The 22,435-nt window shown below is 37.8% G+C and overlaps 1 protein-coding gene across 6 annotated transcripts in view; it reads left to right on the top strand.

Moving 5' to 3' along the window:
• ATL2 (atlastin GTPase 2) overlaps window positions 1–22,435 on the top strand; it is a 45,886-nt gene that overhangs the window by 4,052 nt on the left and 19,399 nt on the right. For 4 of the 6 annotated variants that reach the window (XM_054727875.1, XM_008162229.3, XM_054727873.1 and 1 more), the window contains exon 2: window positions 18,571–18,815. The exons of 1 other annotated variant lie outside the window; for it this stretch is intronic. In XM_054727875.1, coding sequence (XP_054583850.1) covers window positions 18,571–18,815 — 245 coding nt within the window. Of the gene's footprint in view, window positions 1–620; window positions 718–18,570; window positions 18,816–22,435 lie in introns of all 6 variants that reach the window. One more of the 6 variants, XM_054727874.1, reaches the window with a different exon arrangement.

Raw genomic sequence — 22,435 nt, 5'->3', positions numbered from 1 at the left:
ACACTGGCCAGGGCAGGAGTGGGAAGTTTAAAGTAGAAAGGGTAACGGTAGATATTGTAGAAAGAAGTAGAAGTAATTAAATAGAACAATTTTGCTTGTGCACATTGAGAAGCACGAAGTCTTCATAAGTGCAGAGCCAAGAGAACTATTGCATTTTAAAAATGATTTTTCCAGTTATTACTAATCACAACTCTGTGTGTTTGAGTGTACACATATTTGCTAAACTTGAGTAGAAATGTGTGTATATAGGTAGCCACCCTCAATACCCACTCTGGAGCAAATGGCTATAAGGTAGTTGATTTTATGGGCAGATGTCTATTTGAAACACTGTTAAGTCATGAAAGACTAGTGTATACATCCTGTTTTTACACAAGGAGATAGTTTGTACTTCTCACTGACTTCTGGCCAGTACAAGGAGAATCTAGGGGATTCCCTTGCTAACATGCCAGCTTAACAAAATGTATTTATATAATTTGTATTTCTATGGTTGGCTTCAAAATAGCCAGTAACTCTGTTAACTTGGTGAAGAATGTAACTGATGAGAGTTGCTTATCTAGATCTCTAATACATTCATCTTTTTATTGCATAATACTCAGATTGTGGGGGTTATGTTTCTTTAGCCATAAAGAAGAAGGATGGTGTATGGGAAAAGAAGGAGGAATCAAAACCTGAGTGACTTCACTTGAACTCTCTGATCCTTGAAGCCTATGAAATATGGTAGTGATGATAATCCCCTAACAGGGCTGCTATGGGAAACAAATGAGATGACAGTTTTGTAAATTGTAAACTTGTCTGTGCTTAAGACACAGTAATAGATATGTAAGGAAATGCCAATTTGAATACTTGTGCTATTATTTATATGTGTTTATTTGAAATCAGAAAGTCTCTTGTAATTGTTTTTCTGTAATGTGGACAAAGGTTTAGTTTGGACAAGGGTGGTAGGTAAATTATTAACTTTATGTGTAAATTGGTGATAATGTGTTCAGGATGAGGGTATTGTGAGTGTTAAATATGATAAAAGTGCTTAACCCAATGGAAAACATTCTATTGATGGTAGTTATTACTATAATTTGTGGTTATCTAAGATGAGACTTTGAACGAAAAATTAATTTGTAAAATAGGTGACTTGAAAGGCCTTTGTTTAGTTTTTTTATAAGATAAAAGTAAACATCCATACTTCTGTCATTTTAATAAACTTGCATTTTAGAGAATCACTTAATATGGCAAAATATTCTGAAATTGCTTTTTTCAATTATAAGATTCAATATGAATTCATTTTTTAGTTAAGGTCATGACAGTTTCCAAGTAGAGTGCATTTTAAACAGTAAACATGCAAAATCTAACTATGGTCTTTTGTGCACAAGAATGACTAAAAAATGATTGACTTAATACCACACTAATTATTATCATATATAAGAAATAGCCGATGAATGCATCAATAAGTGGAATAAACAAATCGATGTTTTTCTCCCCCCTTCCCTTCTCTCTCTTTCTCAAATCAATAAAAAAATTTTCCCCTTTATATAATAATTTATAGTAGAGTCACGAGTAGTGATTAGAACATAGTTATTTTAACCAATGACTTACTTTTGAGCTTTTGAGTTCTATAAACTTCCTGTGACCTTCAGAATGGAGGCTTGGATTACTCAGTAATAACATTTTCCTCCTCCTAGAGGTTAATATCAACTGATTGGTCTTTAAACATTTTTATTATTATTAAATAGATAGTAACTTATGAAGGCACTTTGAAGCTTTAAAGCCTTCCTTAAATTCTTTAAAGGGGGTGAAATTGGCACACTAAACAAGCTGTTTTTTCTGTATTTGAATGAATGGATTTATGAGATATTAAAAGTTTGATTAAGTTCACTTGTATTAGAATGGAGGGTGATTTTTTTGAATAGGAGAGAAATTCTGGCTGGAAATAAACGTTGTTCTTAGATTTTTTAAAAAGACAGTTATTAATTAGATCTTCAGAAATTGCTGTTTTCTTTTCATCAGACTTTAATTTTAAAGTAAGTATGTCAATATGGACTGGCTACATGGAGTTTTTCTTTAGAATTTAGAGGCTTTTTACGTATTGCAAGAAAATGACAGGGCACTTGGATATTGTTTTCAAAAAATTCTAAATTTAGGCTAGAAGGTCAAGGGAAGGTCAACAATTATAGCTGATGCCAAATGTCTTACAACTGGATGTTAAGATGGAATTTTAAAAAATATTTTATTTTTTATTGTTGACGTTATTACAGATGTCTCACCCTCCCCCATCTCCCCTCCTTTGCCCACCTCTATCCAGACCTTCTCTTTCCCCTCCCTCTGGCTTAAGATAGAAATTTACTGCCTTTAAGTTACAGCTAAACTTGTGATTGACGGAACAGGGTTTGTGACCACAGCTCTTTACCTAAAGGAGTGATATGATAATTCACACCTTGTTGTAAAAGTTTAATTTTTTTTTAAATTTAAAAAGCAATAATCTTTGTAGACACTTGGAAAAAACAAAATAAAAAGGAAGAAAGTAAAAATCATATCAACTAGTGGTAACCACTGCTGACATTTTAGTATACATCTTTTAGTTTATATCCTTTTGTAATTTTTCCTAAATTGAGATCTTACTGTAATTTTGTAGTTTACTTTTTCATTGCATATTGTATTTCCCTATGTGATTAAAAAAATCTCTACAACTTGATTTCTTAAGTGGCATTGTAGTACTACTTAACTAATCTTTTTGGATGTGGGGTTATTTCTAAACATCTGTGTAGATAAATCCTGACATTTAGGATAGGTAATAAAAGTAGATTTGTGGGTCAAATGGCATGTATATTTTCAAGATTGAAGACATACATCAGTAAATCCATTCAGAAAGGTGTATCCATTCTGTCTCCCATTAGAGTTAGGTTTGTGCTTATTTACAGATACTTTTGTTTACAAGTGGGCGTAATTTAAAAATGCAACACAGATAAAAATGGAGATTTTATTGCTTTATTTACATATCTTTGGTTACAATTGATGTTGAAAATTTAATGGGGTAACTGAATGCAAATTATTAATTGTATGTTTGTATTCTTTGACCATCTCTCAGTGTTTCTCTTATTCTTTCGTAAATGACCTTTTGCATATAAGAAATTCCTTTTCATATTTGCTTTTTAATTAAAAATTTTTTATTTATAATTTACAGTATTACAGATGTGCGCCACACTGTCTATATCAGTTGGCCATATTGGCGTGGGTCGATTTCTAAGGTCTCTGTTTTGTTCCATTCGTCTATATACCTGTTCTTGTGCCAGCACCAGGCTGTTTTGATTACAGTGGGTTTGTAGTAGAGTTTGATATCAGATACTGTGGTCCCTCCAACTTTGTTGTTAAGATTGCTGAGACTATTCAGGGCCTCTTTTGGTTCCATATAAATTTTGGGGATATTTGTTCTAGATCTATGAAATATGCTGTTGGTATTTTAATAGGGATTGTGTTGAGTCTGTGGGCATCTGCTTCAGTGTCCAGTAGTGTGGTAGAGACTCCAAAGTTTAGGAGCTGGGTTCAAATCACCACCACAACCAAGCTTCAGCTTCCTTAACTAAAACACACACACACACACACACACACACACACACACACACACCCCACTTTAAAAGTTTAAGATGAAAAGATAATGTCTTAAAAGCACTTGGCATGTATTGAGTGTACAAAGAAAGTTACCCCTTTTCAGGGAAAAGGAGAACCTTATGGGACTGGGATTAGTTTTCTTTTGGGAGTAAAGAGGTGGAGAAGGACAGGCCGATAGAAGGCCATATTTAGACAAAGAGCTAGCTTTTTTCCTGTTGATGTTATAAGTTGACACCTACCTTATAAAAGGCCTTTGCAGTTGCTTATAATGTTGAAAAGTGCAGAACAGCCTCCTGTTCTAAGCTTTCACGTAGATGGGAGATCAAATAGGACGTATGCATATTTGTGATTACAGTTTACATTAAGTTTATAATTTCAGAAGTAGAATTTACTGTGTGCTGGTGTTGTTGAGGAAGACTTCATGGAGGTGGGTGGACTTTGAAAAATGGGTTGGTCTTAGATAGCAGAGTGTAAGATATACTAGTTTGAAAGATAATAAAGATAGTAAGGAAGCTTTTTGCAAAAAGTTTAAGCACTAGCCTCTCCTTTCTAATAATTTTTCTAAAAGGATTGCTTAAAAAAGTATTTAAAAACAATTAGGGAAAGGCAGTTGAAAGAACAAATGGTGTTAGAGCATCCTTCCTGTATAATATGCAAATCGATCAAATGGTGAAAGGACCGGTTGCTATGATGTGCACTGACCACCAGGGGGCAGATGCTCAATGCAGGAACTGCCCCCTGGTGGTTAGTGCGCTTTCATGGGGAGCGCCGCTCAGCCAGAAGCTGGGCTCACAGCTGGCGAGCGCAGTGGCGGCGGTGGCTGCCTCTGCGGCAGCACTAAGGATCTATGGCAGCACTGAGGATGTCCTACTGAGGTCTTCCGCACTTCGAGAGGGCGCAGGCAGGGCTGAAGGACTCCCCACCCCCCCTGAGTGCACAAATTTTGTGCACCGGACCTCTAGCGTTTAATAAAAGAGGAGTATGGGCTATTTTTCTGTACCCCGGTAGAGTAAAGAATTGACTTAAATAACTGGATAATTCTTAGGAAAACTGCCTGAACAGTCTCAAATGTGACTTCTTTTTTTATTTATTTATATTTTATTGATTTTTTTACAGAGAGGAAGAGAGAGGGATAGAGAGTTAGAAACATCGATGATAGAGAAACATCGACCAGCTGCCTCCTGCACACCCCTCACCGGGGATGTGCCCGCAACCAATGTACATGCCCTTGACCGGAATCGAACCTGGGACCTTTCAGTCCGCAGACCGACGCTCTATCCACTGAGCCAAACCGGTTTCGGCTCAAATGTGACTTCTTAAAAACTATGGAGCCCTGACTGGTTTGGCTCAGTGGATGGAGCATCGGCCTCCAGACTGAGGGGTCCCAGGTTCGATTCCGGTCAAGGGCATGTACCTTGGTTGCGGGCACATCCCCAATGGGGAGTGTGCAGGAGGCAGCTGGTCGATGTTTCTCTATCATCGATGTTTCTAACTGTATCCCTCTCCCTTCCTCTCTGTAAAAAAAAAAATCAATAAAATATATTTAAAAAAAAAAAACAACTATGGAGATGTGTTCCTCCGTCCTGTTTTTGAGCATGTGTATTTTAGGAATGTCTAGTTTAAAGGAATCCTGGCATGTACTTTAAAATTCCCATACTAGAGAAATGATGAAAGGAGAGTATGCTGAGAATTTCTGACTTTCTTATCCCTTTTGTTTTTTCAAGTTAGTTACATTAAAATATATATATATATATATATATATATATATATATATATATATATATATATATATTATTGATTTTTTTACAGAGAGGAAGGGAGAGGATAGAGAGTTAGATACATCGATGAGAGAGAAACATCAATCAGCTGCCTCCTGCACACCCCCTACAGGGGATGTGCCCGCAACCAAGGTACATGCCCTTGATCGGAATCGAACCTGGGACCCTTGAGTCCGCAGGCCAACACTCTATCCACTGAGCCAAAGCGACCAGGGCAAGTTAGTTACATTTTATCTAACTGGATGGACATTTGTTTTGGGTACTTTTCCCTTCTTTTTACTGCTTACAAATTTTGCCCGTATTGAGCCAAGTTTGGGATTTGAGTGTATACTTTACCCCCACCCCACCCCCCTTTTTTTAAACTGCTGCTTTAACAAGTCATCTGAGGTAGAGTTGTGGCAAAATGGAACTTAAGCGTCTTATTTCCAGAGTCTTGGCAGATAGATACTAATTTGAGATTTGTCATGAAAACCCTATTCTAAATTTAAGCTTGGGTCCTGTGTGCATTGTTATTATTAATTTTAGTGACTCCTTTCCTAACTGGTTATCCCAAATTTCAATAGCTCTTTTGTGGGTTTAATATCTTTTGACTTACTATGGAGTTAATTTTTGGGGGCCAAAAAGGGAATGTTTAAACTATTTGCCCGAGTCAGGGAAACCTACTCTGACTTTGGATTCCTGTTCCCTGTGTTACAAAACTTTGTAGTCACTGTATCAGAAATACTTTTGAAAATAGAAATTTAATGCATTGTTGCTTTTTAAAGGCTTAAAAGAGAATGTCTCTTATAAAAAATATGGAGTAATTTAGTGTTATTTGTTGCCTAGTCCAAAGAAGGATGTTGAACTAGCTAGCTCTTACATGCACCACTTTCTCTTTTTACTGTCACCTCCTCACTTTGTGCTTCTCACCTTATACTCAGTCTCTTCCAGTTGCCTTATATCTGATTTCTCTGTTTTTAGACTCTCATTACACTTCTTCCTCACTCATCACTTTCACCTTATCTTTCTAACACAGCTTTGATCTTATCACTTTGCTTCAAAATTTTCCGTGGCTCTCCTCAGAATAATGCCAGCACTCTTAGCCTAAACTTTTAAGTTTAGCCTTAATCTGATTTTCAGGGCTCAGAGGGATGCAGAGGATGTCTTCATTAATAACCCCAATTTAAATAGTCCAGTATAGTATTTTCTTTATACTGTTCTTTTATGCTTGTTTGTGTTCAAACCTTGGGAGTTATTACTAGCAAATTGTACATCTCTAGTATCAAGTATAGTGCCTTGCTCTCTAATTACTGGCTTGTGGTAAGTAGGGTGGGGACCTTTCTCACTTATTCATGACACATTGTATAGGTCATTGTGTCAGTGAATATGAACTAGTGAGTTACACATTTATTTATATTACATATAAATATATATGCATGTCTTACCAAAGATGGGCAAATAAACTTTATTTATTTATTTACTTACTTACTTATTCATTTAGAGTTTATTTGAGCCAAAACTGATGACATATGCTAGAGAGCAAGATCCCAAATGCTTATGCATCTTATATTTTAAAAGTCTACAACTTAAAACTTGCCCTTTACTAAAGCTTATGAATGAAAAAGAATTGTTTCCCAAATGGGTGACTGTATAAATGATGTGCTGACTATATACATGATTGTTTTGACAAGGAAATTTTTGGAGAAAGTAATGGGAAAAATAGCTGTATGCCAAAATTTGTTATAAAGGTAAGATATATACCCCTCTCCTTTTTGTTAAAAAGTTGTATTTTTAAAAAAATATTTTTAATGATTTGAGAGAGAAACATTGGTTTGTTGGTTCGCTTATTTATGCACTCATTGGTTGATTCTTTTAAAAAAATATATTTTTTTATTGATTTTAGAGAGAGGCAGGGAGAGGGATAGAGAGATAGAAACATGGATGAGAAACAAACATTGATTGGCTGCCTCTTGCACATCCCCTACTGGGGATCAAGCTGGCAACCTAGGCATGTGCCCTGACCGGGAATTGAACTGTGACCTCCAGGTTCATGGGCCTGGGCAACAGATTGTATTTTTGGTAACTTTTTAAAATTTTCTGGAAATTTTGAGCACATACGAATTCAGCTTTGAGTTTATTCAACAAATTTGCTTGGTTGGCACAGTTGGAAGATGATGGATTTGACTGTTTTAAAGACCTGGGTGTGTATCCCTATTTGATTACTTTAAAATGCTATGTCCTTGCAAATTGCTTAATCTGTGCCTCAGTATCCTTTATACAAACAAGGAAACTCATTGCTATCCCACAAAGTGATTTTATGTAGAGATACTATGCTATTACTAGAGGCCCAGTGCACAAAATTCATGCGCTCAGGGGGGTCCCTCAGCCTGGCCTGCGCCCACTTGCAGTCCAGGAGCCCTCAGGGGATGTCCAGCTGCTGGCTTAGGCCCGCTTCCCGTGGGGAGGGGGTCTAAGCCAGCAGTTGGACACCCTTAGCACTGCTGCGGAGGCGGGAGAGGCTACCGCCACTGCCACCGCCACTGTGCTCGCCAGCCATGAGCAGGGGGAGTGCACTGACCATGGGTCGTTCCGCTGTTTGGTCGATTTGCATATTAGTGGGTGTTCAGTGAATATTTATTGAGAGAATCAAGACTTATATACCCCCCACTTGTATTCTTTTTGTCCCCTGAATCAAAATTACCTTGGTGGTTTTCAGTGCGGTGTTGGTTATAAAGGTAGATTACTAGACCCCATAACTAATCAGCTGTCTCAACACTGGATGATAAGTCCAAGAATTTGTATCCTAAACAAGCCACCCTGGTGGTTCTTAAGTTTAGTGTACATGGGACTCACAGTTTTATTGTGTGGCTGTACCTAATTAAATACTGACAGTGTAACTCAGTTGTAGACCCATGTATAATGAATTGACCGTTCTGTAGCAAAATATTTCCCTGTTGATCTGTAGGGTAGAGTTATGTGTATCTGTAGTTTTGATTATATTAGTTATTCTAGTTTTGTCCCAAAATCCAGTATGATTCAGAACTTTAAGGATCTAGACATCTGAAATACTAGATGTTTACCAATGCACTTTGCCCAAACAAAATAAAACCCTTTAAACCAGAAATATATATATATATATATTTTACTGACAAGAATGGATGATGCCCTGGCTGGCTTGTCTCAGTGGTTAAGAGTGTTGGCCTGTGGATTGAAGGGTCTCGTGTTTGATTCCCAAACAAGGGCATGTTACTGGGTTCTTCGCCGCCCTGGGTCAGGGTGTGTTTGTTAGGCAACCAGTCAATTGATGTGTCTCAGATCTATGTTTTTCTTTCCCTCTCCCTCCCTCCCTTCCACTCTCTCTAAAAAATCAATAGAAAAAAAATTCCTGGTGAGGATTAAAAAAAAAAAAGAATGAAAGAGCTGATATCAGGGATTTAAGTGAAAAGCATAATTCAAAAGTAGATCTGAGTTAGTCTTCTTTCTATGGCTATACCACCTGAGAACAGTGGTTGGTCCTATAACATTTAAAGGCAGTTTGGTATAGAGGAAACAGCTTGGGCTTAATGTAAAAACTTAGGGAGAAATCTTGATGCATATACTACTTTTAGCTGTGGAATCTTCAAGAAAAAGAAAATTTAAACTTGTTTGAATATCCGCATTTCCCCCTCTCTGAAATGGGAATAATTGTTAAAACACAGGGTTGTTGAGAGGATTCCTGTCACAGTGCCTGGCATAAGTCAGAGTCATAAGAGTCTTAGTGAAAGTAAATTCTGAAGCAGTTTAAAATACTTCATTAAAACAATTGTAACATATTTCAAACTTATAAAAATGACAGGAAACTGTAATAGATGCCCAAATGCCCATTGCATAGATCTATTAATATTTGCCATGTTTGTTTAAAATCCTTTTTTTAAAAAGAAAAAGTGTTACTGTATAGTTGAAGGGTTCTCCCAACATCTCTCTCCTTCCTTTCCCCCACAGATATATGCCTCTCTTGAAGTGATATATATGTTTTCTGGTTTTTAAATAGTTGTGTAAAATGTCTATATATTTTCTCTAAATAATACATAGTATTGTGGCATGTTAAAATTTTTTTTTAGTAAGTGGCTTAAACTGTGTACTTGTGGCTTGACTTTTTTTCATTTTACATTGGTTTTGAGGTTTATCCATGTGTACACATTTAGATCTTATTCATAATTTTAATTATTTCATGGTTTATTCATGGATATTCAGGTTCCAATTTTTATTTTTACGGTTACAAACAGTGCTTCAGGAAACAAGAGACCTTGTCTCTTTCTCCATGTGCATATGTGTAAGAATTTTTCTAGTATATGAACAAAGTTAATAAAAAATTAAATTTAAAAAGTTTCACTACTCTGTACTCTAGTAAGTGTTTAAAAATGTGGACCAGGGAACAAAAGTATACCCCCACTCCCCAAAGAAAGAGCAGATGTAAGAGTCTTGGGGTGACTTGGATGAGATTTTCTGCAAGACTTTCCTTTAGAAGAAAATAGAGAAGAACCTAAATGAGGACTCTTAAGTTGCAGAGCCTAAATAGAATTTTTCTGAATTTGTGTTGTTGCTCAGAGTTCCATGAGCCATTACTCATTTTAGCATCTCTTAACTAGCCAACAAAATTGCTTTATAAACTCCAGCCTCATTTTAAATACCTAATTTAAAATTCATTTCAGTTGAAAAATATTTTTTATCTCAAAGTACACTGATATCCAAATGTATTCTTTAAGAACTACTTAATATTTGATGATAAGCTCTGGGAAAATACTTTCAGCTGATATGCTTGTAATCTATTTTACATTTTTCTTCATCTATTTAGATAAATGCATGAAGGAATTTTTATGATTCAGTATTCTTAAAATGGGAACAGCAGAAATTCTGTTGCATCAGTGCTGGTTACTATGGAAACAGATTTCAAGTGCAAAATAATATGTAAAATTTATAGGAAAACAACTTTTTGTTTATCTCTTGATTTGATAGTAATGAAAGGAGATGAACTATATTATATACTCTTTAAAAGCATTTTTAAAACTTGGTGATTTAGGATGGTCTTGTTGGTCCAAGGGATAAAGCTAATGGAGGACATTATCTGAAGGGGTTCAGAACAGGCCTCCCCAAGATGTGCCAATTTGGGCTATGAATTATTTTACGCTGAATGCAGTTGAGACCCTATCCCTCCTTAACTACCTAGAACAGTGGTTCTCAACCTTTCTAATGCCGCGACCCTTTAATACAGTTCCTCATGTTGTGGTGACCCCCAACCATAAAATTACTTTCGTTGCTACTTCATAACTGTAATTTTGCTACTGTTATGAATCGTAATGTAAATATTTGTGTTTTCCGATGGTCTTAGGCTCTACAGCAGCGGTTCTGTTGCGACCCACAGTTTGAGAACCGCTAGCAGAGTTTCTTGGCTCAGGCTGCCATATATACTTCATTTTACTTTTCTGTCTCTGAACTTGTCAAGTTTGTGGGGGTTCCCATATCAATATATAATTAAATTTGGTTTGTGTTTTTTTTGGTCTCAAATCAATTTAAATAGACCAGCTGTAAGACTCTAGAAAGAAGGGTAGTGTAAAATTTCTTTATCCCCCATATAACTAATATCCGACATTGTAAAGTTTTTATTTTGGCAATTTGCATTGTAGTTACAGTTTCATATGAGAGAAGTTTAACTTTATAAGTTTTTTAATAACATTTTACAGGAGCAAATAGTTAAAACTTTTTTTTTTTTTTTTTTGTAGTAACTGATTGGCTAATAGCTTCTTCTCTCTTTCAAAAACATAGTTTATTGAAGTCCAAGTTTGTGTCTTTGTCATTCTTACTCCAGGCAGAGAGTACCTATTTGGGGCAGGGGGAGGGAAGTTGAGCACTACTAGAAAAGCTCACCCAGGTGACTGATGATGATTCCTTACTAGTAGTTTTCAACTCTAGCTATAGATCATGTCAACATATTAAAATATTTTTTACATTCACATTTTTAAAGTAGTAGCCAGGATGGAGTGGTTAGTTGTGTCATAGCATTAGCGGTCTTCCAGGAAGAATGGATGATTATAGTTGAGCTTAAACTTTTTTCTTCTGTGGGAACTTTAACATCACTTGAAACTACATGAAATGAAATAACATGATGTTTACATACTAAACACCTGTGAATATTGTGATCCTGGGTACTCTGTTCTTTCCTGAGGACCAGCAGTGTTGGTATCATGCTGGAGTTCGAAGTGTACTGTTTCAGGCTCTACCCTGGATTTACTGAATCAGAACATGGATCGCCAGGTCATTCATGTGCATGTTAAAAGTTTGTGAAGCACTGTTATAGAGGAAATAATACTAAATTAATAAGACCTGGCCCTTTAGTGATCTAGGCATGTGTTTTCCTTATCTTTAAAATGGGTGAGTTTGGCTGCATAATGTCCAAAACCCCTGAGTGATATGTTAGACTTAATTTTAAGTACAGCAAGTTCTTACTTAATTTTGATGGGTTATTATAAGTTCAGTGAAATTACATATAGCATAACCAAGTTTATCATAAGCTAATTGATAAAAACAAGAGTTAAATTCCTGTAGCACATTTCTGGTCATAAAACGTCACCAAGCACGTTTCTGGTCATAAAACATCACTAAACTTATAAAGAAAGACCCCAAACACTTCTAATATTATACATTGACATAAATATGAGCTATATATACATTCAAAAAGAGTAGAAACAAGATTATTATTTTCCAACGCACTTATTTCAGTTCACGGTAGCAGGTACCTGAACCCATCCCTATAGCTCAGGGCACAAGGCGTGAACCAGCCCTGGACAGGACACTCTTCCATTGCAGGGTGCATTCACATCCACACCCACATTCACTCAGACTGGGACAATGTAGACAAGCCAGTTCACATAATGTGCACACCTTTGGGATGTGGGAGGAAACCACAGTACCTGGAGAAAATCCACGCAGACTTGGGGAGGACGTGCAAACTCCACACAGTGGCCTCGATCTGGAGTTGCTATTTTTTTCTCTCATCAGTGTTACAATGAAACAATGTTAAATGAAATGATGTTGTTTGAGGACCTGCTATACTTGAAAGCCCTCATGTGTCTTGACATTTGTATTCTAGGGAGGATATGCATATTCTGTTGATGCTTAGATTTAAAACACTGTGGGAGTAAACAAGTCCCTCCCAAATATAAAAAGCTGTCTATTGAGTTCTTTAAGAAAAAAAGTTTAAGAACTTCATAATTCCTTTTCTATTTTTTAACCAAAGTATTTTGGCATGATGAAGTCCTGGATTCACAGGAATTCATTCATAAAGGAGTAACTTTGTCACCTTGGAGACCCTCATAATTATGTTTTACAGGTCCTGAATTCAGGTCAAGAGAAACATTTTAAATTGAGTCTGCACAGTGTCAGAATTGATGGATAGCCCCAGTTTTTCATCACATTGGAGTGTAATATTCATTGGCAGTTATCCTTGAAGGGGGCAATACTAATTAGAATGTTTTTTCTAGAAAATGATATTCTTCTTTTCTTTTCTTTAATCATCACCCGAGGATATTTTTCTATTGATTTTTAGAGAGAGTGAAAGACAGACAGAAATATCGATGTGAGAGAAACACATCGATTGGTTGCCTCCTGCACAAGCCTGACCAGGGCCGGGGCCAGGGAGGAACCTGCAACCGAGGTATGTGCCCTGACCAGAATTGAACCCTGGACTGTTCGGTCCACTGGCTGACACACTGTCCACTGAGCCAAACCGGCTAGGTCTATCCTTCTAATTTAATAAATGAAAGTGCTAAGGGGAGTAAGTTGGATTTGATTTTTTCAAAATGCCTTACTGAAGTAACATATAAAATCCATTGATTTTTGAGTATAGTTTGATGAGTTTTCTCAGTTGTATAGTTTTGTAACCATCACACTCATGATGTAGAGCATTTCCATCTCAAAAAGTTTCCTTGTATTCTGTTTTAGTTGGCTTAGCTTGGCTGCTATAACAAATTACATAGACTGGGTGACTTTAAGGGACATTTACTGCTCACTTATGGAGACTGGGAAGTTCAGAATCAAAGTGCCAGCAGATTGTGGTGAGAGCCCTCTTTCTGGTTTTGGAGATGCCTATCTTCTTGCTGTACCTCCATATGGTGGAGAGAGAGATCATGTCTCCCAAGTCTCTTATTAATCTCATACATTAGGGTTTCACCCTCGTTATCCCCAAAGGTACTACCTCTCCAAGAGATTAGGGCTTCAACATACGAATTTGGGGAGGAGGGTACACAAATGTTCAGTTCATAGTAATAGTCAGTGCTCTTCCTTTACCTTCTGTTCCTGGCAATCACTAATCTGCTTTGTTAACTCGTAGATTTGCTGTTTCTAAATTGAATCAGACACTACAATATTTTACATGTGACTTCTTTCATATAGTATATATAATGCTTTTTAGATTTATTTGTGTCATTGTTTATTTCAGTAATTCATTTCATTGCCAAGTAGTAATCAATTGTATGGCTTTAACACACAATTTATTCATTTTCCAATAAATGAACATTTGAGTTATTTCCAGTTTATGGACGTTATGAATAAAGCTGCTATGAACGTTTGTGTTCAAGCCTTTTGTTGTCATATCTTTAATTTCTCTTTTAAGTACATAGGAGTGTGATTGCTGGTTGTATGGTGAGTCTTTGTTTAACTGTATATAGGGTATTGCCAGAAAGTTTTTCAAAGTGGTTGTATCATTTTATACCCTCACCAGAAATATATGTGAGTGCCAAGTACTCCCATAAACTCTTGTCAATCTTACTATACATTTAGCTATTTTAGTGAGGGTGTAGTGGTATCTCAATGTGTTATCGATTGACATTTTCTTAACATTTAATGGCTTTGAATATATTTTCCTGAACTTACTGGCCATTCATGTATCTTCTTTGAAGTGTCTGTTAAAATCTCTTGTCCATTTAAAAATGGAATTGTACTTATTGAGTTGTAGAAGTTCTTTATATATTCTGAATACTGGATTTTGATGACTGATTTTTATGTCTTATGAGGGATATTTATCTATAGTTTTGCTTCCTTGTAATATCTTTGTCTGATTTTGGTATTAGGATAATAATAATACTGGTTTTATAAAATGAATTGGAAAATGGTCCCTTCTCTTATTTTCTTCTGTAAGAGTCTGTGTAGAATTGGTATACTTTCACTTGATCTTGTCTTATATATAGACAAGTTTGTCTTATATATATTGAAAAACTTTTTTTTTTTTTTTTGATTCTCCATGCACCCTCCTGCCTCCTCTGCCCCCATCACCAAAATGCAGTGGAAGTAGAAGATAGGCTGAGAAAGTATTTTAGAGACTTTCTTTCGCTTCTAATAGCATTGGCTTGTATCTCTATCTTTCAAAAATGTTTAGGTCTGCTTCATGTCCTAATAAAGTCTTTATTAGACTCCCTACTTAACAAAAACACCATTCTTTTAATAGAAATCTTCAACAGAAATGAATAACATAAGGAAACTGTAGACACATCTCCCAGATTCAACTATTGTCAGTATAATGGCCACTTTATTTTATCTAGTCTCTCATAGCCATCCTCCCACTAGATTATTTTGAAGCAACTAGCATATTGTATGAATATTTTGTGTCTTTAAAAGATTAAAGATGTTAAAAAAACATAGTATATATCACACTAGAAAAATAATTTCTTAATAGCAAATATTCTGAGTTCATATTTTCCTGTTTCAAATTTTTTATGTTTGCTTTGCTTAAACACTGCATTTGGTTGATAAGCCTCTTAAGTCTCTCTTCTGTAGGTCCTCTTCCCTCTTCTCCCCTCTTTGCTTTGCAATTTATTTGTTCAGGTTTGTTTGTTCATGGAATTTCCCATGTTCTTGAGTTTTCTGACTACATCTCTGGTTGTGGTGAATGTGTCTCCTATATTTTCTTCCCTGTAGTTATATCTAGAGCAGTGATTTTCAACCTTTTCATCTTATGGCACACATAAACTACTGCAATTCTGCAGCACACCAAAAAAATATTTTTTGCCAATCTGACAAAAAAATAGGCACACTTTTGATTGATTTACCAAAAAAAAAAAGAGTAATAATTACCTACCTTTTTTGCTCCAAAGTGACTTTTTAAATAATTAGGTGCCTATAATTGTATATAAGGCAGTGATTTACAACTGGTGTGCCGCAGGAAATTGTAAAACATGCAGTACCTGACTATGACCTCTTTTCTCTTAGATTGTCAAATAAAAGATGACAACAGCCAATAATAATAGCTATCTGGTGTGAATGAATCAAAATTATACCCTTTTTTTGGTCAGATCAGGAAAAAATATATTTTTGGTGTGCTGCACATATCTTGTAATTAGTTTATGTGTGCCATGAGATGAAAAAAGATGAAAATCACTGATCTATCCCATCAGTTTTTCACCTAGTAGTCTTCGAAATCATGGTGCACTCCTGCCTTTTTGTAGTCCCCATTTCTAGAGTGAAGACTCCCTGGATTCTATTTATGTAGGACTTTAGACACTATTTAATTGGTTCCCAGTTAAACAGTCTAAGTCAGACAAATCTTTAGTTCCTGTGTGTGTTATTTCTCATTGGGAATTTGATATAGGAAATCTGTTTCATTCTGTATCATACTTGAACTTGAAAATACGTGAATATTGGACAATCTTTTAAGAACATTTATTAGGAATATAAACTAGATGTTCAATATAAACATATTATCTAGTAATGATTATATACATAATACTCATACGTTATTTTAATAAAGACCTTAGCATTATATCCAGAGTTACTATCTAGTGAATATTTTTCTTGTTGATGCTCTAAAACTGTGAATAACAAATGCTAGGGAAGAATTTTTCTTCAATGATTTCTTGCTTTTCCACTTGAAAGTGCTTTGTTGGTGAACTATTTTGAGTGAAATTCTAACAGATCAAGTTTGCTTTGAAATTCTGCATTGCTCTTTCTTTCTTGGCTTTACTAATGCATTCACTTTCTGAGAAATTCTGTTTTGTTGACAGTGATCTCAAATAGCAAGTTCTTCTCTTCCAGGTAACAGTGCATTTGTAATGGCACTTAATACTTTCCACCGAATTTCAGAGCCAGTCAGTTATCTTCCCAAACTTCTCAAATAATATTTTCAGCTAAAAACTTACTCCTTTACTAGCTCACCTGTCCAGATTTTAAGCATTTTGAAGACTGTAAATTGTGCCTTTATAAGAAAATGGCCTCTGATTCAGTTTTATGGATTTGCTGATATGCATTCTATCAAGTTGTCCCACATCGTTAGTCAATTTGTCACATTTAACAAGATTACTGGTAATTTTTCCCCGACCAGCGGGGTCTTCTAACGGGGGTACCGAGGCGGCGCACCTAAGAGAATGAGAGACAGACAAGGGACGCAAAGAATGGAGGCAGGACAAAAGGGATTCTGATCAAGCCTCAAAATTTTATTTTTACAGCGTTCCTTATATGTGATTTCTAGAAGGGTGGATGCCTAGGAGGGGTGGGGGCTGACCTAGATAATCGGCTAAAGTCCTAACTATAGATAAAGGGTGTGGCAGTTGAAGGGCGGCTACAGAAGGAATGCTTTGTCCTCAGGCAAGAGGAAGTGGGCCTAGTTTCAGTAACTTACTGAAGGTCAGAGTTAATCCTTTGACCGACTCTTGGTTCCTGACAGTAATTGTACTGACCTAGAGGTCTATGCTTCCTTCAGTTATAGTTCCTTGTCCTTCACAATTGTGCTTTGTTGAACATGATAGTTTGAACGTGGGAGATAATTTGTATTCTTTTATTCCTCACTTCTGTAGACTTTAAAGTGCCTTGCTTTATTTCTAGAGTGACAATATTTTTACTTAAAAAGATTTTGACATTATGGTGATTTACTTTTTTTGAGATTATAGTGAAAGCAAAAGTGTCAAAATTTAAGAAAATTTACCCAAAAAAAAGGGAGAGCAGAGTGCATATATTTGTGCTAAGCACAACTCCAGGTATTTAACTGGATGATTAGCATCAACTGATTGCCAACAATCCTTGGTTTTGAGTTGGTCATAGTGTTTCTAGTTAGAAATTTGAATTTTGATCCTTATTGTGGGAATCCTAATTATAATAAAGGTTACAAAAACACGGAAGAGTATTGAAAGTAAAGCAATTTCAGTTTGAGGCTTTGCCAGTTTATGCTTATAGAGTGGTAGCAATGGGGCTTTTAACTACTTTTGCTGTTTGTCATCTGTGTTTACAGCCTGTCTCGGCTTTTTACTCCCATTCAGTTGAGAGAGACACATTGGTCAGAAAAGTTCTTCTGCAAGAGTTACTTTCTTCAGGTGTGCTGGGTGAACAAGGAAGAGTTTATGTAGCTGTTTTTGGGAGCTATGTAATTTTAAAGGTGGTGGCTGTGGTATTTGGTGAAAAAGAACACCAGAGGTAGCTGAAACTAAGTTGTAACTGCACCTCACTGACCATTTTTCTTGTGTCTTCCACTAAACATTAATCCTGTGCACCATTGGGTTACTCTTATTAAATTAGGGACTCATTAGCTTTATCATAGTCTCATTTTTGGAGATTTCTGAGGACCTTAACATAGCCCTTTAAAGTTTCAGAATAAAAAGTATTTACATTTCATACATATTTTAATCTTTGTAACTTGGAGTAATTTTCAGGCAATACCTACAAGGAAAATTGGATTGTGAATTATTAGGCGAAATTGATCCTCCCACCCCCAACTAGTTTCTGTGTGCATACAGTAGCAAAAGTTGTTTATAGAATAATGTACTGCTCAGCAACATCTACTGTTCACATTTAGCTGTTAAAGACTTAATTGAGATAGAGGCTATACTTAGTATTGTGGCTTATCTGTATACTAGAGGCCCCAGTGCATGAAATTCATGCAAGGGGCTTGGCCCTCACAGTCCCGGCTTCATCCGGAAGGTCGTCCTGCTGTCCGGTCTAATTAGCATATTACGCTTTTATTATTATAGATATAGTGGGAAATCTTACTGGTATTCTTGGTCTTACTAGAGAAGGAATGGGAAATCCAACCTCTACCTGACCATCACTTGTAAATATTTTCGGATGGTTGTAAGGTGTGTGTGTATGGTGGAGTGGGGTGGTATGGGAAGTTAATTGAAATTTTGCTTTAGTTGTGATCCTTTAGAAAAAGTTTGTAATGCAGGAATTCAAGTAATGTTTTTCTTTTTTTAAATTCTAGGTGAGGATTATGAAGATGAGAACCTAGTAAACTCTGATGAGGTTATGAAGAAACCATGTCCAGTACAGATTGTTCTTGCTCATGAAGATGACCATAACTTTGAGCTTGATGAAGAAGCTTTGGAGCAGATATTGCTACAGGAGCACATTCGTGATCTTAACATAGTGGTAGTATCCGTGGCAGGAGCTTTTCGTAAAGGGAAATCATTTCTACTGGACTTCATGCTTAGATATATGTATAACAAGGTGAATAGTGTCTTTTAAATTGAACCCAATTAAAAACAACAAACTCTGCCAACCAACCAATTTTATTTAAAAGCTAATAGACAAAAAATAATAAGAGCTGTATTTTTAGTTTTACAAAAATCAGTTCTTAATAAGACTTTTCAGTTATGACAGTAATATATGATTGAGCTCTTCATCTCTATAATTCCTTTTTGCTTATAATACATATTGATGTATAAAATCGAGCATCTATGTTCTAGGCATTGCAGCTCTAATCCAAGATGCCTGAATATACTCCAAAGTCTCTGAAGTACTCTTCATCTCTCCCTTTTTGTTATTTCCTCGTACCTTCCCCTTCTTGAACACCTTTCTAGTGGGTGAGGTAAGCTGATAGAGACTTCTGTAGAAGTACATCTATGCTTCTCAAGTCACCTTCAGTGACTGTTACTTTTTGGATGAAGTTGAGTCCCTCATACTGTCTTCCATGTTCTCTTAGATTCATCTCTTGCCTTTGTTCATAAAAGGATCTTACAGTTTTTAGTTCCTTGAGTGTGTCATGTTTTTCTCAGATGTCACTGTGCCCTTGGCCAATCTTCACAGGAGGCCTTCCCTGATGTCTAAGACTAAGTTATGTCCTCCTCCCAATGCTCAAGGCACAGGTCATGTGTTTTATTGATACTACTTTTTTTTTAATACCATTTTTTTACTCGAGGCCCGGTGCACGAAATTCATGCACGGGGGAGGGGGTGGTGGTGGTGGAGGGGGGGGTGTCCTCTCAGCCCAGCCTGCACCCTCTCCAATCCGGGACATCCCTCACAATCCAGGACCACTGGCTCCTAACTGCCTGCCTGATCGCCCCTAACTGCCCTCCCTGCTGGCCTGGTCACCTCCAACTGCCCCCCCCCCTGCTGGCCTAGTTGCCCAACTGCCCCCCCCCCCCCCCCCCCCCCCCCCCCCGCCGGCCTGGTTGTCCTCAACTGCTCCCCTCTCCCCTGCCGGTCTGGTCGCCCCTGACTGCCCCCCCCGCCGGCCTGGTCACCCCTGACTGCCCCCACTGCTGGCCTGGTCACCTCAATTGCTCCCCATGCCGGCCTGGTCGCCCCTCACTGCCCTCCCCCCCTGCCGGCCTGGTCGCCCCATGCAGCCTGCTGCTCAGTCGTTTGGTCGCCCCTCACTAACCCCCCTGCTGGCCTGTTTGGTCGTCCGTTCGGTTGTGATGGTTGCTTAGGCTTTTATATATATAGATTTTTTCTGGCTAGTTTAACCTCTGTCAAGGGTGGGTCTTATCTTGAATACCATATCTCCTGCACCTAGCACAATACTTTTTTCCTGAGTTTCACATCTGAGAGGAATGTATAAATAGTGGCATATCCTTTTAAAAGTACACTACATTTAAAGATGATAAAGAATTTCTATATTTTGAGGTTCCAACCCCTTAAGTTAGTTTGAGTGTATTGTCTCTATCTGTGTCTGAGCTGTTCACTGCAAATGTATTTGATTTCAAGTAGGTCACAGACAGTAAAATGTTAGAAGGGGAAGGTAGCTTAGATCACTTGTCTGGCAATGACAGATAAGTTTCACCTCAGGTGCTATTTGTGATTCCATCTCTGATCAATTAGTAGGGGCTGTTCAGAGGAGCAATAGCAGCCCACACATGTATTTGCTGTCTCTAGCTAATAGGATTCCTATCCCCTCTCCTGGGGAAGACACTGAAGCCATAGAAAGTTATGAAGGCCTGAGTGCTGTTACATACCTAATTAGTAGCTTCTAAGTTGAAATATTTTTATTAATTTTTATTCAAAAGGTTTCCATGTAGAATTCCTATATAAGTAATCTCTCTTAATTGAAAATTGCATTAAACAGTGTCTGATTTTTAGGATGACATCCTTGTACTGATTTAATGGTGGGTTATAGTTTTCCTAGGAGATGAAAGGAGGAACAATAACAATGGAATGGTTTTCGATTTATTTCATTAACCTATATGCCTTCAAAGGTGGCGTGCTAGCTATAGAAGATAGGAAGTGATATAATATGTGGTCTTTTCTTTTTTTTTAATAAGTTTGTTTTTAGTTTGTTTGTTTTTTTAATTGATTTCAGAAGGAGGAAGGGAGAGGGAGAGGGAGAGAGAGAGAAGCATCAATGATGAGAGAGAATCATCAATCGGCAGCCTCCTGCACACCCCACACTGGGAATTGAGCCTGCAACCTGGGCATGTGTCCTATCCAGGAATAGAACTGTGACCCCTGGTTCATGGGTTGACGCTCAACCACTTAGTCACACTGGCTGGGTAATATGTGGTCTTTTGTGACTGCCATCTTTCACTCAGTGTTATTTATTTAGAGAGGGAGGAAGGGAGAGATACACACACATGCCCCAACCAGGGATCAAACCTGCAACCTAGATATGTGCCCTGACCAAAAATTGAACCAACAATACAGACGACACTCCAACCAACCGAGCCACACTGGCCAGGGCACTTTAAAGGTTCATTTATGTTGTAGCATTATTGGTACTTCATTCCTTTTTAGGATAATAATATTTTATTGTATAGATATAACAGATTTTATTTATCTACTAGAGGCCCAGTGTACGAATTCATGCATGGGTGTGGTCTGTCCGGCCCACGCCCAATCGGGGAGTATTGGGGCTGGGCCTGTCAGGAGAAGACTGCAGGAGGTTGGCTGGCCAGACATATAGAAATAACACTGATTGGGGCCTGATCAGGGCCAGGCCAGCTGGGGGAAGGGGCCGTGGGCAATTGTCTGGCGGGCCCCGTCCTCAATTGGGGTGTGGGGGGGTGGTTGGGGGTGGGGCTGGCCATGGTGAGGGGCTATGGGTGGTGGGCCAGTGGGCCCTGCCCCTGATTGGTGTGGAGGGGGGGTGATCAGGGGCTGGCTGTGAGGAGGGGTCTGGCTGGGGGGAAGGGCCATGGGCCAATCGGGGTGGTGGGTGCCCATTGGGGGCAGGGCTGGCTGGTGGGAGGGGCTGAAGGAGGTTGGCCAGCCAGCCTCACCCCCTATTGGGGTAGGGGGGCAATCAGGGGAGGGACCAGACCGGGGGGGGGGGGCTTCGGGCCAATCAGGGTGGGGCTGGGTATGGGGAAGGGCTGCGGGCAGATCAGGGTGGGGCTGGCGGGGGTGGGGGGGGGGAAGGGTTGCAGGAAGTTGGCTGGCTGGTTCGCTGGCTGCAGTGGGCGTCATAGCAATCGGTCATTCCGATCCTTATGGGGTTCGGTTCGCTGGCTTTTTATATATATAGTTAATAGACATTTGGGTTTCCATCTTTAGTCTTATAAATAATGCTATAATTATATTAGCATAGTTTAACATATATTCACTAATTATATATAATACTTTTATATACCTATATATAAAAATGGTGTGAGGTAAGGGTAGTTTCATTTTTTTGTATGTGTCTATCAGTTGTCCCAGTACCATTTGTCGGAAAGACTGTTCTTTCCCCATTGAATGGTCTTGGCAACCTTGTTGAAAATTAGCTGGTTATAGACATGTGAATTTATTTCTGGGCTCTCAATTCTGTTTCAGTGACCTATTTGTCTATTCTTATACTAGTACCAGACTGTCTTGATTACTGTTGCTTTGTAGTAAGTTTTCAAATCAGGAAGTGAGAGTTCTCTTACT

The sequence above is a fragment of the Eptesicus fuscus genome, chromosome 16 (genome assembly GCF_027574615.1).
Source record: "Eptesicus fuscus isolate TK198812 chromosome 16, DD_ASM_mEF_20220401, whole genome shotgun sequence".
Classification (NCBI taxonomy): Eukaryota; Metazoa; Chordata; class Mammalia; order Chiroptera; family Vespertilionidae; genus Eptesicus; species Eptesicus fuscus.
Note: the sequence above shows the minus strand (reverse complement) of the source record. Positions and strands in the feature narration are given on the sequence as shown.